At 44.3% G+C, this 18,547-nt stretch overlaps 1 protein-coding gene across 1 annotated transcript in view; it reads right to left on the reverse strand.

Annotated features, from left to right (window-relative positions):
* Positions 1-18,547, reverse strand: part of LOC137373152 (collagen alpha-1(XI) chain-like) — a 612,019-nt gene that overhangs the window by 300,599 nt on the left and 292,873 nt on the right. Inside the window, exons 33-34 of the mRNA XM_068038011.1 lie at positions 15,388-15,441; positions 7,729-7,782 (exon numbers count right to left, since the gene is read on the reverse strand). Coding sequence (XP_067894112.1) covers positions 7,729-7,782; positions 15,388-15,441 — 108 coding nt within the window. The remainder of the gene's footprint in view (positions 1-7,728; positions 7,783-15,387; positions 15,442-18,547) is intronic.

Genomic DNA, 18,547 nt, shown 5'->3' on the forward strand with positions numbered 1-18,547 from the left:
CTCCAGCCCTACAATCCTCCAAAATCTCCACACTCCTCTAATTCTGGCCTCTTGCACATCACCAATTTTAGCCACTCCATCATTATATACAAAAGTATGAATTAGGAGCAGGAGGAGGCCACTTGGCCCCTTGTGTCTGCTCTGCCATTCAATAAGATCATGGCTGATCTGATTGTAACCTCAACTTCACATTCCCGTCTACCCCCGATAACCTTTCACCCCCTTGCTTATCAAGAATCTATCTACCTCTGCCTTAAAATATTCAAAGACTCTGCTTCCACCTTCTTTTGAGGAAGAGAGTTCCAAAGACTCACGACCCTCTGAGAGAATATTTCTCCTCATCTCTGTCTTAAATGGGCGACCCCTTATTTTTAAACAGTGACCCCTAGTTCTAGATTCTCCCACAAGGGGAAACATCCTTTCCACATCCACCCTGTCAAGACCCCTCAGGATCTTAGCTGTTTCAATAAACTCGCCTCTTACTCTTCTAAACTCCACCAAATACAAGCCTAGCCTGTCCAATCTTTCCTCGTAAGACAACCCACCCATTCCAGGTATTAGTCTCGTAAACCTTCTCTGTCCTGCTTCCAATGCATTAACATCCTTGCTTAAATAAGGAGACCAGTACTGTACACAGTACTCCAGATGTGGTCTCACCAATGCCCTGTACAGCTGAAGAATAACCTTTCTATTTTTGTATTCAATTCCCCTCACAATAAACGATAACATTCTATTAGCTTTCCTAATTACTTGCTGTACCTGCATACTAACCTTTTGCGATTCATACACTAGGACACCCAGATCCCTCTGCATCTCAGAGCTGTGCAATCTCTCACCATTTAGATAATATGCTTCTTTTTTATTCTTCCTGCCAAAGTGGACAATTTCACACTTTCCCACATTATACTCCATTTTCCAGATCTTTGCCCACTCACTTAACCTATCTATATTCCTTTGTAGCCCCCTTATGTCCTCTTCACAACTTACTTTCCGACATATATTTGTGTCATCAGCATATTTAGCAACCATACTTTTGGTCCCTTCATCCACGTCATTTATATAAATTGTAAAATTTGAAGCCCCAATACTGATCCCTGTGGCACACCACTCATTACATCTCGCCAACCAGAAAATGACCCATTTATGCCTACTGTCAGTTTCATGTTAGCTAACCAATTTTCTATCCATGAAATATGTTACCCCCTACACAAAGGGGTTTTATTTTCTGCAATAACCTTTGATGTGGCACCTTATCAAATGCCTTCCGGAAATCTAAGTACAATACATCCACCGGTTCCCCTTTCTTCCAAGAACTCCAATAACTTGGTTAACACGATTTCCCTTTCATAAAACCGTGTTGACTCTGCCTGATTACCTTGAATTTTTCTAAATGCCCTGCTATACCATCTTAATAATAACTTCTAACATTTTCCCCAAGATAGATGTTAAGCTAACTGGCCTGCAGTTACCTGCTTTCTGTCTCCCTTTTTGAATAAAGGAGTTACATTCGCTATTTTCCAATCTAACAGAACCTTCCTTGAATCTCAGGAATTTTGGAAAATTAAAACAAATGCATCAATTATCTCACCAGCCACTTCTTTTAACACCCTAGGATGAAGTCCATCAGGACCCAGGGACTTGTCAGCCTGAGGCTCCAACAATTTGTTCAGTACCACTTCCCTGGTGATTGTAATTTTCTTGAGTTCCTCCCTCCCTTCCATTTCCTGACTTACAGCTAATACTGGGATGTTACTTGTATCTTCAATAGTGAAGACCAATGCAAAATATCTGTTCAATTCATCTGCCATCTCTTTATTATCCATTATTAATTCCCCAGACTCACTTTCCATAGGACCAATGTTCACTTTGTTAATTCTTTTTTAAATATCTATAGAAACTCTTATCTGTTTTTATATTTCTAGCTATTTTATATTTCTCTTGCACTAATTTTTGCCTCCTTATTAATCTTTTAGTCATTTTTTGCTGTTTTTTATATTCTGTCCAATCTTCTGACCTGCCTCCCATTTTTGCACAATTATAGGCTTTTTCTTTAAGTTTGATACTATCTTTAACTGTTTTAGTTAACCACGGATGGTAGATCCCACCCTTGTAATTTTTTTTCTCGTGGAAATGTATGTTGAAATAGCTTCTTAAATGTCTGCCACTACCTCTCTATTGACCTATCCCTTAACCTGATTTGCCAGTTCACTTTTGCTAGCTCTGCTTTCATGCCCTCATAATTGCCCTTAAGTTAAGTTTAAAATACTAGTCTTGGACCCACTCTTGTTGCTCTCAAACTGAATGTAAAATTCAATCATATTATGATCGCTGCTGCCTGTGGGGGCCTTCACTATGAGGTCATTAATTAGTCCCATCTCTTTGCACAATACCAGGTCTAATAAAGCCTGCTCTCTGGTTGGCTCCAGAACGTGCTGATCTAAGAAACTATCCCAACAACATCTAGGCTACCTTTGCCTATCTGATTCTTCCAGTCTGTCACTTTAGAATTGGCCTTTATAGCCACTCCAGGCACTGCTTCACAATCCACTGACCACCTCCAGGCGTTTACCCATTGTCTCTCAAGACAAGGAGGCCAAAGAGAAGAAGATGATATGTAGATTAAAATCCCTCATGATTATCGCCGTACCTTTCTGACAAGCTCCCATTATTTCTTCCGTTACACTCTGTCCTACAGTGTGGTTAATGTTAAAGTTCCTGTACACCACTCCCACAAATGACTTCTTGCCTTTATCATTTCTCATCTCTACCCAACTGCTTCTACATCCTGGTTTCCTGAACTTAGGTCAGCCCTCTCTATTGCGCTAATACCATCATTAATTAACAGAACCACCCCTCCACCTTTTCCTAGCTTTCTATCCTTCCTAAATGTCATGTACCCTTCAATATTCAGGTCCCAATCTATGTCGTCCTGCAGCCATGTCTCTGTAATGGCTATCAGATCATACTTATTTATTTCTATTTGAGCTATGAGTTTTGCTATGTTTTGTTTCAAATGCTGCATGCACTCAGATACAGAGCCTTAGATTTATATGCTCTGTCCCTTTCTGTCATGGGCTGTATATCATTTCCCATATTAATACCCTTCTCTCTTGCCTTGACTCTATTCTTTGCTTTACCACATCTTCCCAAATTTGATCCCTTCCCTCCACTATTTAGTTTAAAGCCCTCTCCACTTCCCCAGTTATACGGTTTGCTAGAACACTGGTCCCAGCACGGTTCAGGTATAGACCGTCCCAACAGTACAGCCCCCACTTTCCCCAGTACTGCTGCCAGTGCCCCACAAACTAGAACCCACATCTACCACACCAGTCTTTGAGCCACGCATTCATGTCTCCAATCTTATTTGCCCTATGCCAATTTGCACGTGGCTCAGGTAATAATCCAGAGATTATTACCTTTGAGGTTCTGCTTCTTAATTTACTGCCTAGTTCCTCATACTGACTATGTAGAACCTATTTCCTTGTCCTGCCTATGCTGTTGGTACCTACATCATGGACCACGATGACTGGATCCTCCCCCTCCCACTGTACGGTCCTCTCCAGCCCTTAGCAGATGTCCTGAGCAGATGTCCTGAACCCTGGCACCAGGCAGGCAACACAGCCGTCTGGACTCTCGCTCTTTGCTGCAAAGAACTATGTCTATCCCCCTAACTATACTGTCCCCAACTACCACTGCATTCCTATTTACTCCCCCCACATGAATAGCCTCCTGTACCATGGTGCCATGGTCAGGTTGCTCATCCACCCTGCAGCCCCCTCTCTCATCCAAACAAGCTGAAAGAACCTTAGATCTGTTGGACAGTCGCAAAGGCTGAGGATCCTGCACTCCTGTCCTCTGGGACCCCTTACCTGCCTCAGATGCAGCCACACTCTCCTATCCCTGACCACTGGCCAAATCAGAAGACCCTATCCTCGGGTGTGACCGCCTCCTGGTACAAAATGTGCAAGTAACTTTCCCCCTCCATTGGTTGCCGTGTGAGTGTGTGTGAGAGTGCATGTGCACGTAAGTGTGCGTGTGTGTGAATGAGCATGAGTGTGAATGAGTGTGTCTGTGTATAAACATACTTTCTCTGTGTGTATGAGTGTGTGGGTTACGTGTGAGCATTCTGTCTTCGTGTATGTGTGTGTGAGAGAGATGGGTGTGTGTGTGACTGTGTGTGTGAGTGTCTGTGTGTGTGGCTAAGTGTGTGTGTGTGTTTCCTAGTGTGTGAGTGTGGATAAGTGTGTGACTCTGAGTTCAAGTGTATGAGGTTGGGTTCTGAAGAAGGGTCACTGACCTGAAACATTAACTCTGTTTCTCTCTCCACAGATGCTGCCAGACCTGCTAAGTATTTCCAGCATTTCTTGTTCTTATTTTAGTTTCCAGCATCTGCAGTATTTTGCTTTTATTATATTATGTATGAGGTTGGGTGTGTGTGTGTGTGTGGAGGTGTGAGTGTCTGTGTGAGTGTGTATGAGTCATAGAGTCATTCGGGTACAGGAGGCAATTTAAGTCCATGCCAGCTCACTGTAAAGTAATCCAGTCAGTACCTTTCCCTCAATCTATCCCCGTATCCCTGCAGGTTTATTTCTGTCAAGTGCCCATCTAATTTCTTTTTGAAATCATTCATCGCTTCCGCTTCCTCACATTCCCTGCATCTTTTGCCCAAAACCTTCAATCTGTGTCACCTAGTCCTTCTCCAATCAGTTAATGGGAACAGTTTTTCCCTGTCTAACTTATCTAAACCTGTCAGAATCTTGTCCAACTCTATCAAATCTCCCCTCAACACCCTTGCTCCATTGAGAACAACCCCAGCTTCTCCAACCTAACCTTGTAACTAAAATCCTCCATCCCTGGAACCATTGTGGTAAATCTCCTCTGCACCCTCTCAAAGACCCTCACATCCTTTGTAAAGAGAGTGAGTGTGGGAGTGTGTGTGTGTGTGAGCGTTGAGTGTGAGTGTATGTACACGTATTAGTGAGTGTGAGTGTGTGGACATGTGGTCGGAATTTTTTTGGCACAGTGTGGTCTGCAGCGACAGGCCCAAAAGCCGGGGGAATCCTAGCTCGGCCGTTTGTGGGGCCCCCGGCCACATTTTCCATTTGTACAGCAACTAATTAGTTGCCATCGGGGTGGTGACTCTATTGAGAATGGTCGACCACCCCCAGGATTTTACAGCCAATTGGAAAGCCAGCAGCTCAGCATTCCCAGCAGTGTCACTGGGACTGTACCTGGAATGGACAACACTGTGGGATCAGGCCCTCCTTCAAACCAGCTGAGTGAGGCCTGGGGTCACTGGGGAATTTCAGGCATGCAGACCCCGCAAGGGGGGGGGGGGGACGGGGTGGTGGTTATGAAGGGTGGGGACAGGGGTGTTGCCCCGAGCGTGGCTATTGCTGCCAGGAGGCCCCTACATGGGCCACAGAGGGCTCGATTAGGAGGACGCCCTCAACCCCGAGCCTGCAGGAAGACAGTCATGGTTTAGCTGGTGGTTTCCCCGTGTGTCTGAGGGCCCTCGACTGCTGGTAAAATGTCAGGGGCAGAGGGAAGAGGCCCTTAATTGGCCTCTATGAGTTTGTGAGTGTGTATGAATGTTTGCGTGTGAGAGTGTGTGAATGTGTGTGTGAGCATGTGTGAGTGTGAGTTTGTGTGTGTGAGTGTGAGAGTATGTGTGTGAATGAGTGTGTGTGTGAATGAGTGTGTGGGGGAGTGAGTGAGTGAGTGTGTGTGTGAGAGTGTGAGTAGGAGTGCATGTGAATGCGAGTGCATGAGTGTCTGAATGAGTGTCTGAGTGAGTTTGTGTGTGAGTGTTTGAATGTGTAAGTGTGTGAGAAAGTGTGCAAGAGTTTGTTAGTGTGTGAGTGTGTGTGGGGTGAGTATGTGTGAGTGTCTGAGTGTGTGGTTGTGTGTGTGAGTGTGAGATTGAGTTTGTGTGAGTGAGTGATTGTAAGTGGGTGAGAGTGTGTGGCATGTGAATGTGTATGAGTGAGTGTGAGAGTGTGCATGTGAGAGTGTGAGTGTGTGCATGTGAGTGTGTGAGTGTGTGAGTATGTGTGTCTTTGTGTGTGAGTATGAGTGAGTGAGTGTGCATGTGTATGTGTATGTGTGAGTGTATGTGTGAGTGAGTGAATGTGTGAGAGTGTAAGTGAGTGTATGTGTGAGTGCAAGTGTGAATGAGTGAGTGTGAGTCAGTGTGAGTGTGAGAGTATATGAGTGAGTGTGTGGGGGAGTGTGTGAGTGAGTATGTGTGAGAGTGAGTGAGTTTGAGAGTGTGTGGGAGTGTGTGAATGTGAGAGTGTATGAATGAGTGTGTCTGTGTGAGTGTGTGTCTGTGTGAGTGTGTGTATGTGTGAGAGTGTTTGTGCGAGTGTGTGCGAGTGTGTGCGAGTGTGTGCGAGTGTGTGCGAGTGTGTGCGAGTGTGTGCGAGTGTGTGCGAGTGTGAGAGAGAGTGAGTGTGTATGTGAGTATGTGTGAGTTTGTGCGTGAGTTTGTGTGTGAGTGTTTATGTGTGTCAGTGTGTAAGTATGTGTGTATGTATGTGTGATTGTTTGTTTGTGTGAGTTTATGAGTGTGAGTGAGTGTGAATCTGAGTGCGTGTGAGTGTGTGATTGTGTGTGACTGTGTCATTGTGTGTGTGAGTGAGTGAGCGTGAGTGTGTGAGAGTGTGAGTGAGAGTGTGTCTGATTGTGTGAGTTTGTGTGTGTGAGTGTGAGTGCATGTGAGTGTCTGAATGAGTGTCTGAGTGAGTTTGTGTGTGAGTGCTTGAATGTGCGCGTGAGTTTGTGAGAATGAGTGTGTGAGTGTGTGCGAGTGTGAGTGTGAGTGTGTGTGAGAGTGTGTGTGAGAGTGTGTGTGAGAGTGTGAGTGTGAGTGTGTGAGTGTAAGTGTGTGAGTGTAAGTGTGTGAGTGTAAGTGTGTGAGTGTGTGAGTGTAAGTGTGTGAGTGTGAGTGTGTGAGTGTGAGTGTGTGAGTGTGAGTGTGAGAGTCTGAGTGTGAGAGTCTGAGTGTGAGAGTCTGAGTGTGAGAGTCTGAGTGTGAGAGTCTGAGAGTGTAAGAGTGTGAGAGTAAGTGTGAGAGAATGTGAGTGTGAGCGAGTGTGTGAGCGTGAGTGAGTGTGAGAGAGTGTAAGTGTGAGAGTGTAAGTGTGAGAGAGTGAGTGTGAGTGAGTGTGAGAGAGAGTAAGAGTGTGAGTGTATGTGTGTGAGTGTATGTGTGTGAGAGTATGTGTGTGAGAGTAAGTGTGTGAGTAAGTGTGAGAGAATGTGAGTGTGAGCGAGTGTGAGTGTGAGTGTGCGTGAGTGTGTGAGTGAGTTTAAGTGTGAGAGAGTGTAAGTGTGAGTGAGAGTGTGTGTGAGTGTGAGTGTGAGTGTGAGTGTGAGTGTGAGTGAGAGTGTGAGTGAGAGTGTGAGTGAGAGTGTGAGTGAGAGTGAGAGTGTGAGTGAGAGTGTGTTCAATTGTTTCCTTCTGTACTTTGATTTGAAGTATTTTTAAGAAATTGTAAACAATATATACTCACCATTTATTGATTCGGGATCGATTTAAACTTCTGTTACATTTTAAATGCACTGAACTGCTCGCAGTGGAGCCTGGGAACTGAGGCCTGGTCGAATCAATGCTGAATGTTTCCCTGATGGACCAGCTGCCAAGTACCACTGGCAATGGGTATGCGGCCAGCACTGAATGACTTGCTAAATAAATACTCTCAACAAACAATAAATCCACCTTACCCTTCCTCCTTTCTCTCCGTTTGCCCCAGGAAATCCCGGGAATCCTGTCGATCCCTGAGAAACAGAAGAAAAAAAATAAGGATAAAGATTGCAAGGGTGAATAGGCAAACTATCACAGGTCCTATCATTGTTTTCTCTGTTTCAGAATAATCCTTCGCCCCAGTCACAGGAATATTTAGTTTTATTTTTTTTCCTGAGCTACATCATAAACCGACTCTCTTCTACCAGTTTGTAAATCACTGGTTAGGCCCCAGCTGGAGAATTGTGTCCAATTCTGGGTATCACTCTTTTGGAAGGATGTCAAGATCTTGGAGAGGATGCGGAGATGATTTACTGAAATGATTCCAGGGGTGAGGGATTTCAGTGACGTGGAGAGACTGGAGAAGCTGGGATTAGCAGAGAAGATTAAGGGGAGATTTGATAGAAGTGTTCTTCAGATTACCCCATTCCTGAGGACTGGGGTTGCTCAGTTGTTGAGTCTGTTCAAGACTGAGATGGATAGATTTTTGGCAGTAAGGGTATTAAGGGATATGGGGATAGTGTGGGAAGGTGGAGCTGAGGTAAAGGTCAGTCATGATCTTATTGAATGGCTGAGGAGGTGCAAGTGGCCACACAGCCTTCTCCTGCTCGGATTTCTTCTGTGCTCTTTTGTTATTATGACACAGATTGAAGGTAATGGGTAAAAGAACCAGAGGGGGAGATGAGGAGAATGTTTTTTTACAGTGAGTTGTTGTGATCTGGAATGCGCTGCCTGAAAGGGCGGTGGAAGCAGATTCAATAATAACTTTCAAAAGGGAATTGGATAAATACTTGAAAGGGAAAAATTTACAGGACTATGGGGAAAGTGCAGGAGAGTGGGACAAATTGGATAACACAGGCACGATGGGATGAATGGCCTCCTTTTGTGCTGTACAATTCAAAAATCTCAGATATTTCAGGGACCAATTACTGATGTTGTTCTAATTTCAAAGTGACCAGTAAACCTCCTGCTGCCTCCTCATTCTCATTAACATCTTTCATAAGCAATAAAACTTTAACAGGCTTCAAATGTTCTCAGTGAACTATTAGAACATTGCAAATTCATTGCATTTATTAATCATTTATTAATCAGAAAGTTAAACACTTACCAGAGAGCCGGAAATCCTGTTTGCATTTGGAGTATGAGCACATTATTAAATCAAACGTAATAGGATATCATATAAAATGGTATAATTTTAAAGGAGGTTTAGAAAGAGACCCAGGGGATCGGATACACAAATCAGGATAGGTTGACATAGAATCATTGAACTATAGAACACAGAAGGAGGCCATTTAGCCTCGTGAACACCTCTTGATTTCATATCCTTGTCCCTCCCTATCTCTGCAATCTCCTCTAGGCCCACAACAGAGATGTTTCTAAACTTCAAACCTAATTATTTAAAGAAACGACAATAGAGAGGGCAGGGCAGGTGATGTGTTACAGCTGTAGCACGTGGGAGCTGACAAACACCAGTGTGATCCACAACAACCACATCTGCAGTAAGTATCTGCAGCTCGAGGAGCTTCGGCTCAGAGTTGATGAGCTGGAGTCCGAGATTCAGACACTGCGATGCATCAGGGAGGAGGAAAGTTATCTGGACACTTTGTTCCAGGAGGTAGTCACAATCCTTAGGCTGGGTACTTCAGATTTGGTCCGTTCCCAGGGACAGGAGAGTGTGACTACAAATGAGGCAGACATGGGGATCCAGAAGGTAGCAATGGAGGAGCCTCAGCCCTTTCACTTGTCCAACAGGTTCGAGGTTCTTGCAGCTTGTGTGGACGAGAGCAGAGACTGCGGGGAGGATGAGCAAACTGACCACAGCACCATGGTACAGGGGGCCATTCAAACTGGGGGAGTAAAAAGGAATGTAGTGGTAGTACGGGACAGTTATAGTTAGGGAGATAGATACTGTTCTCTACAGCCAAGATCACGAGTACCGAAGGGTGTGTTGCCTGCCCAGTGCCAGGGTTAAGGACATCTCCTTGGGTCTGGAGAGGAATTTGGAATGGGAGGGGAAGGATCCAGTTGTCATGGTCCATGTGGGTACCAACAACAAAAGCAGGTCTAAGAAAGAGTTTCTGCTGAGGGATTATGAGCAGCTAGGGGCTAAATTAAAACTCAGAAGCACAAAGGTAATAATTTCTGGATTACTACCTGAGTCTCGAGCAAATTGGCATTGAGTAAATAAGATCAGAGAGTTGAATGCATGGCTCAAAGACTGGTGTGGGAGAAATGGGTTTGAATTCATGGGCACTGTCACCAATACTGGGCAAAGAGGGAGCTGTGCCGTTGGGACGGCCTTCAACTGAACAACACTGGGAACAATGTCCTGGTGAATTGTATAACTAGGGCTGTAGAGAGGGCTTTAAACTGAATAGTGTTGGGTGGGGGGGGTGGGGCGAGGGTTTAGATGAGGGGAGATTTGGCAAGTTTAAGAGAAAGGACAAGGCAATAGTGCAGAGTAGCGATACAGGTAATGATAACCAGAGTGTGACAGGAAGGGACAGAGCATACAAACATAAGAGTGCACCAGCAAATAAGGTCAGAGTAGGGAAAAATGGGAAAAAGATGGAAGTAAAGTCTCATTATTGAATGCATGGAGCATTCATAACAAGATGGATGAATTGATAGAAACAAATAGAAATAAATGAGTATGATAATGATAACCATTACTGAGACGTAGTTGCAAGGTGACCAAGGCTAGGAACTAAATATTCGAGGGTATTTGACATTCGTAAGGATAAGAAGAAAGGAAAAGGAGGTGGGGTAGCTCTGTTAATAAAGGATGAGATCAGTACAGTAGTGAGAAATGATCTCGGAAGATCAAGATGTAGAATCAGTTTGGGTGGAGATAAGAAATAGCAAAGGAAAGAAGTCACTGGTGGGAGTAGTTTATGGGCCTCCTAACAGTAGCTACACTGTAGGACAGAATATAAATCAAGAAATAATGGGAGTTGGAAGGAAAGGTACTGCAATAATCGTGGGCGATTTTAATCATATCGATTGGACCAATCAAATTGGCAAAAGTAACCTGGAGAATGAGTTCATAGAATGTATTAGGGACAGTTTCTTAGAAAAATATGTTCTGGAACCCACCTGGGACCAGGCTATTTTAGACCTGGTAATGTGTAATGGGACTGGTTTAAAAATGGCCTCCTAGTGAAGGATCCTCTCGGCAAGAGTGATCATAACATGATAGACTGATTTCACATTCAGTTTGAGGGTGAGAAGTTTGGGTCTGAAACTAGTGTCTTAAACTTAAATAAAGGTAATTACAAGGGTATGAAGACAGAGTTGGCTAAAGTGGACTGAGAAAATAAAGTAAAAGGTAAGGTAGTAGAGAAGCAGTGGCAAACATTTAAGGAGATACTTCATAATTCTCAAAGATATATATATATTTCTTTTAAAAGATACAGCACTGAAACAGGCCCTTCGGCCCACTGAGTCTGTGCCAACAATCAACCACCCATTTATACTAATCCTACACTAATCCCATATTCCTACCACATCCCCATCTGTCCCTATATTTCCCTACCACCTACCTATACCAGGGGCAATTTATAATGACCAATTTACCTATCAACCTGCAAGTCTTTTGGCTGTGGGAGGAAACCAGAGCACCCGGAGAAAACCCACGCAGACACAGGGAGAACTTGCAAACTCCACACAGGCAGTACCCAGAATTGAACCCGGGTCACTGGAGCTGTGAGGCTGTGGTGCTAACCACTGCGCCACTGTGCCGCCCCAATATATTCTATTAAGAAAGAAAGACTATGAGAAGGATGCATCATCCGTGGCTAATTAAGGAAATTAAGGATGGCATTAAATTGAAAGAAAAGTTTTTGAATGCTGCAAAGATTAGTGGTAGGGCAGAAGATTGGGAAAATTTTAGGATCCAGCAGAGGATGACTAAAAAAAAAAAGAGGGAGAAATTAGAATGAGAGTAAATTAACAAGAAGTGTAAAAACAGGAAAAGCTTTAACAAATATGTATAAAAGAAGAGAGTAGCTAAAGTAAGTGTTGGTCCCTTAGAGGATGAGAGGAATTAATCATGGGAAACAAAGAAATGGCAGAGACTTTGAACAAGTATTTTGTATCTGTCTTCACAGTAAAAGACACAAAAAGCATCCCAAGAATAGCAGAAAATCAAGAGACAACAAGGAAGGAGGAACTTAAATCAATCACCGTCACTAGAGAAAAAGTACTAGGAAACTAATGGGACTAAATAAATGCTGGCCTAGCCAGTGACACCCATATCCCATGAACAAATAATTAAAAAAAAGGCTGACAAATCCCCTGGACCTGATGGTCTGCATCCGAGGGTCTTAAAAGAAGTGGCTGCAGAGATAGTGGATGCTTTGGTTGTAATCTTCCAAAATGCCCTAGATTCTGGAAAGGTCCCAGCGAATTGGAAAATCACAAATGTAACACCCCTGTTCAAAAAAAGGAGTGGGGGCAGGGGGCTGACAGAAAGCAGGAAACTATAGGCCAGTTACTGGAAACATGCTCGAATCCATTATTAAGGATGTGGTAGTAGGACATTTAGAAAATCATAATGTAATCAGGCAGAGTCAACATGGTTTTATGAAAGGGAAATCATGTTTGACAAATTTATTTGAGTTCTTTGAGGATGTCACAAGCAGGGTGGATAAAGGGAACCAGTAGATGTAGTGTATTTGGATTTCCAAAAGGCATTTGATAAGGTGCCAGAGAAAAGGTAACTAGACAAGTTAAGAGCTCATGATGTTGGGGGTAATATATTAGCATGGATAGAGGATTGACCAACTAACATGAAACAGAAAGTTGGGATAAATGGGGCATTTTCAAGCTGGCAAACTGTAACTAGTGGAGTGTCACAGGGTTCAGTGCTGGGGCCTCAACTAATTACCATCTATATTAATGACTTGGATAAAGGAACTGAGTGTATTGTAGCCAAATTTGCAGATGATACAAAAATAGATAGGAAAGCAAGTTGTGAGAAAGAGACAAAGGGCTGAATTTTATACGCCTGCCGCCGATTTTGGATGCGGGTGAAAAAAAAAGCGGCCTGCACGTCACGGAGCCGACACAATCTTCCGTGCTGCAACAGTTCAGGGCGCTGGCGAGACTGCATCCTGAGTACTGTGTACAGTTTTGGTCTCCTTACTTAAGGAGGGATATACTTGCATTGGAAGCAGTTCAGAGAAGTTTCACTAGGTTAATTCCTGGGATGAAGGGGTAGTCTGATGAGGAAAGGTTGAGCAGGTTGGGCCTATACTCATTAGAGTTTGGAAGAATGAGAGGTGATCTTATTGAAACATATAAGATTCTGAGGGGGCTTGACAGGGTAGATACTGAGAGGAGTCTAGAACTAGCAGGCACAGTTTCAAAATAGGGGGGTCTCCCTTTTAAGACAGAGATAAGGAGGAATTTCTTCTCTCAGAGGGTCATTAATCTTTGGAATTGTCTTCCCCAGAGAGCAGTGGAGGCTGGGTCATTGAATATATTCAAGGCTGAGCTAGTCAAAATTTAATCTACAAAGGTGTCGAGGGTTATGGGGAACAGGCAGGAAAGTGGAATTAAGGCCACAGTCAGATCAGCCATGATTATTGAATGGCAGGGCAGGCTCGAGGGGTCGAATGGCCTACTCCTGCTCCTATTTCTTATGTTCTTATGTTCTTAACCCTCTGAAATCTCTGTGTTCCTCTTATTCTGGCCTCTTGAACATCTGTGATTTTAATCGCTTCGCCATTGGTGGCCGTGCCTTCAGCAGCCTGGGCCCTAAGCTCTGGAATTCCCTCCCTGAACCTCTCCATCTCTTGTCCCCTCTCTCCTCCTTTAAGACACTCCTTAAAAACTACCACATGTCCTAATAGCTCTTTATGTGGCTCGGTTTCAAATTTTGTTTAATAAAGCTGCAGCGAAACGCAGTGGGGCACTTTGCTACATTAAACAGCAAAATATATTAGATAGATTTTTGAAATCTCGGGGAGTCGAGGGTTATGCGGATCAGGCCCAAAAGAGGAGTTGAGGCCTGGGACAGATCAGCCATGATCTTATTGAATGGCAGGGCTGGCTTGAGGGGCTGAATGGCCTACACCTGCTCCTATTTCTTATGTTCTTATGTAAGGGCACTATAGAAATGCACACTGTTGTTGTTGTAAATCCCTTAACCTTCTCTGCTCTAAGGAGAACAATCCCAGCTTCTCTACATAACTGAAGTCCCTCATCCCTGGAACCATTCCAGTAAATCTCCTCCGCACCCTCTCCACGGCCTTGACATCCTTCCAAAAGTGTGGAGTATCCAGGACAGCCTCCTTCTGTGCTCTCACATTCGATGGAAGTGAAGTAGGGGAGGGAAGAGTCTATGCAAACACAAGCTCAGCAACTTTGACGAATCTTATGCCTGGATTTTAACTGGGCCTGGAATAGGTTTGGGTTCAACTCTTCACTGATACAGCACCCTGATTTCATTCTCTATTGAAGCTGGGTGAGTGAGGGTGAAATCAGGGAATTGAAGTCATCGATTGTTTCAGAGCCCTGAAAAAGCAGGGATTTGCCAACCCTCGGAAATGTAATATTCCTTTATTTTATTCAGTGATCATGCACCAAACACTGAACAATTACTCCCCAAGTACAGCTAAGCAAAGTCTCTGTGTACCTGTGATGGACATATCCAATTAGAGAATGGGCACAGAACTGAGCAGGCAATTTATCATCAAAGTATCACCAATTATTACAAATAGTAAATTAACAATCTCTAGCACCAATATTCACTCACTGACAAGATTTTCCCTGGTATCAGTGTCACAGTGACATCATAAACATTCGGGGAATATCCCTGGTGACTGTAAGGAATATCATAAACAGCTGGCTAATTATCCAATCTTCTGGCTGAGTTTATAATGTTACTAAACACACACATTAACTGTGTGTGATGGTGGAACACAGATCAGTCTGAATTGTGCGCCAGTTTGCATCTCCTCTGCTTTTTATTTCCACTGAAGTCAATCAGGAGGTATAAGACTGGCTGTGATTCGCCGTCATTCATTTCACTACACCCCACAGTCAATATTACCCCTACAGTGACCAGCGATAATCTTATTGTTGCCTCAGGAACAGAGGAACACTGGACAAGGAAAAATCCAGTCCATTCGTTCACCTTCTCCCATCCTGGTGGTCACATGATCCAATGAGAACAGAATTATTGACCAATCACAGTGATCAATCTCTCTCTGTGACTATAACAGAGCCAGACATGAGGTGGGGAAATCCCCCAGTGGGGAAGAGCTTTAGGAACCATGAGTCCTAAAGTCGCCTGTTCCTCACCACACCTCATGTCTCCAATTACTCAGATACTGGAGAACAAAATATTATTTTCTGGGGGAAATCTCTCAAATTTACAAAGTCACGAACACAACCTGAGCAGAGGCAATCTTCCTCGTCATTAACCTCACTCTGAGTAATGGGACTAATACTAAAATAACTCTGAGACCATATCAATGCATTGTGCATTTCTGGATTCCATTTTCTAATTTCCTTGCAGTTGAGTTGAAGAAAGATTTTGCTGAAACAGCATATTGCAGAAACACCACAAAGTGACATCTTCATGTTGAGATTACAGAATGATCGAAAGTTCATCCAGTGAAGGGGTGACTCACCTTTGGACCTTGTCTCCCTGGATACCCAGGCAACCCTGGGACACCAAGCTTTCCCTGAAAAAAATGACAAATATTTCAGCAGCAGAAAATCACTGGGCACAAGATTTGCACTGAACAGCAAGGTAAGTGACACTGGGGGAGGCGGTGGCATAGTGGTAGTATTACTGGACTAGTAATTCAGAGGCCTAGGCTAATACTCTGGGGACATGGGTTTGAACCCCACCAAGGCAGATGATGAAATTTGAATTCAATTACTAAATCTGGAATTAAAAAGCTAGTCAAATGGTGACCATGAAACCATTATTGATTGTTGTTAAAAACCATCTGGTTCACTAATGTCTTTTAGGGAAGGAAATCTGCTGTCCTTACCTGGTCTGGCCTACATGTGACTCCAGACCCACAGCAATGTGGTTAACTCTTACATGCCCTCGCAATGGCCTAGCAAACCACTCAGTTGTATCAAACTGCTGCAAAGTGTAAGACTTACACCCCAAGGACTGCAGTGGTTCAAGAAGGCAGCTCACCACTACCTTCTCCAGGGAAATTAGGGATGGGCAATAAATGCTGGCTTTGCCAGTGATGCCCACATCTCATGAAAAGAATTAAGAAAGGATTGAGAATCAGAGGACACTGATTTAAGGTAATTGACAAATGAAGCAACGGTGACATGAGGAAAATCTTGTTCACACAGCGAGTGTTTAGGATCTGGAATGCACTGTCTGAGATTGTGGTGGAGGCAGGTTCAGTGAGTGTTTAGGATCTGGAATGCACTGCCTGAGAGTGTGGTGGAGGCAGGTTCAGTGAGTGTTTAGGATCTGGAATGCACTGTCTGAGATTGTGCTGGAGGCAGGTTCAGTGAGTGTTTAGGATCTGGAATGCACTGTCTGAGAGTGTGGTGGAGGCAGGTTCAGTGAGTGTTTAGGATCTGGAATGCACTGTCTGAGAGTGTGGTTGAGGCAGGTTCAGTGAGTGTTTAGGATCTGGAATGCACTGTCTGAGATTGTGGTGGAGGCAGGTTCAGTGAGTGTTTAGGATCTGGAATGCACTGTCTGAGATTGTGGTGGAGGCAGGTTCAGTGAGTGTTTAGGATCTGGAATGCACTGCCTGAGAGTGTGGTGGAGGCAGGTTCAGTGAGTGTTTAGGATCTGGAATGCACTGTCTGAGAGTGTGGTTGAGGCAGGTTCAGTGAGTGTTTAGGATCTGGAATGCACTGTCTGAGAGTGTGGTGGAGGCAGGTTCAGTGAGTGTTTAGGATCTGGAATGCACTGTCTGAGAGTGTGGTGGAGGCAGGTTCAGTGTGTGTTTAGGATCTGGAATGCACTGTCTGAGAGTGTGGTGGAGGCAGGTTCAGTGAGTGTTTAGGATCTGGAATGCACTGTCTGAGATTGTGCTGGAGGCAGGTTCAGTGAGTGTTTAGGATCTGGAATGCACTGTCTGAGAGTGTGGTGGAGGCAGGTTCAGTGAGTGTTTAGGATCTGGAATGCACTGTCTGAGAGTGTGGTGGAGGCAGTTTCAGTGAGTGTTTAGGATCTGGAATGCACTGTCTGAGAGTGCGGTGGAGGCAGGTTCAGTGAGTGTTTAGGATCTGGAATGCACTGTCTGAGAGTGTGGTGGAGGCAGGTTCAGTGAGTGTTTAGGGTCTGGAATGCACTGTCTGAGAGTGTGGTGGAGGCAGGTTCAGTGTGTGTTTAGGATCTGGAATGCACTGTCTGAGAGTGTGGTGGAGGCAGATTCAGTGAGTGTTTAGGATCTGGAATGCACTGTCTGAGAGTGTGGTGGAGGCAGGTTCAGTGAGTGTTTAGGATCTGGAATGCACTGTCTGAGAGTGTGGTGGAGGCAAGTTCAGTGTGTGTTTAGGATCTGGAATGCACTGTCTGAGAGTGTGGTGGAGGCAGGTTCAGTGAGGGTTTAGGATCTGGAATGCACTGCCTGAGAGTGTGGTGGAGGCAGGTTCAGTGAGTGTTTAGGGTCTGGAATGCACTGCCTGAGAGTGTGGTGGAGGCAGGTTCAGTGAGTGTTTAGGATCTGGAATGCACTGTCTGAGAGTGTGGTGGAGGCAGGTTCAGTGAGTGTTTAGGATCTGGAATGCACTGCCTGAGAGTGTGGTGGAGGCAGGTTCAGTGTGTGTTTAGGATCTGGAATGCACTGTCTGAGAGTGTGGTGGAGGCAGGTTCAGTGAGTGTTTAGGATCTGGAATGCACTGTCTGAGAGTGTGGTGGAGGCAGGTTCAATCATGGTTATCAAAAGGGAATTGGATAATTATCTGAAGGGATTGTCAGTGATGTCCACATCCCATGAACAAATATAATTATTGAAAATTATCCTTAAGATTTGTGTGCCAATTGTCTGCTGCATTTCCCACATTCCATGCAAGTCTTTTTTGATATGTTAATGTGAAGCTGGAAACAGAGGAACAGGAGCCTATTCGGCCCCTCCACCCTGCTCCACCATTCAATCAGATCACGTCTGATCTGTATCTCAACTCCCTCTACCCACCTTGGTTCCCTATCCCTCGATACCCTCACCCAACAAAATTCCATCAATCTCAGTTTTGAAATTTCCAATTGCCCCCCGGCTTTGACTGCTTTTCGGGGGGGAGAGTTCCAGATTTCCACTCCGCTCTGTGTGAACAAGTGCTTCCTGACATCACCCCTGAACGGCCTGGCTCTATGTTTAAGGTTCTGCCCCCTTGTTCTGGACTCCCCCCACCAGAGGAAATAGTTTATCTCTATCGACCCTAACAACCCTTTAATCATCTTAAATCCCTCGATTAGATCATTCATTAATCTTCTAAACTCAAGGGAACAGTCACTTGCCTTCATAATTTAACCCTTGAGCTGCTGTCAGTGTGAGGTGTGTGTGAGCAGAATCTAACCTTTGCTCCTAGTCACAGATGTCCCAGGGACAGTGAATCAGCAGAAAACTATCAGCTCCATTCAGCCTGCTCTGTCAGGCTAAATTAATTCCAATTCCACACCATTGCTCCATATCCACAGTATTCTATTCCAGAAAGCCAGTTAACTGCAGTATTATCCTTCACCAACTGGCTATCTAGAGATCAACACAGTAGAAGAGGATGATTACCGAAAGGTGAAGGTTGTAAACTAAAAAGAAAATTCAGAAAGTATACTGCAATCATAGCGGTCATTGTGAGAAATGG

Source organism: Heterodontus francisci, chromosome 8 (assembly GCF_036365525.1).
Source record: "Heterodontus francisci isolate sHetFra1 chromosome 8, sHetFra1.hap1, whole genome shotgun sequence".
NCBI classification, from domain to species: domain Eukaryota; kingdom Metazoa; phylum Chordata; class Chondrichthyes; order Heterodontiformes; family Heterodontidae; genus Heterodontus; species Heterodontus francisci.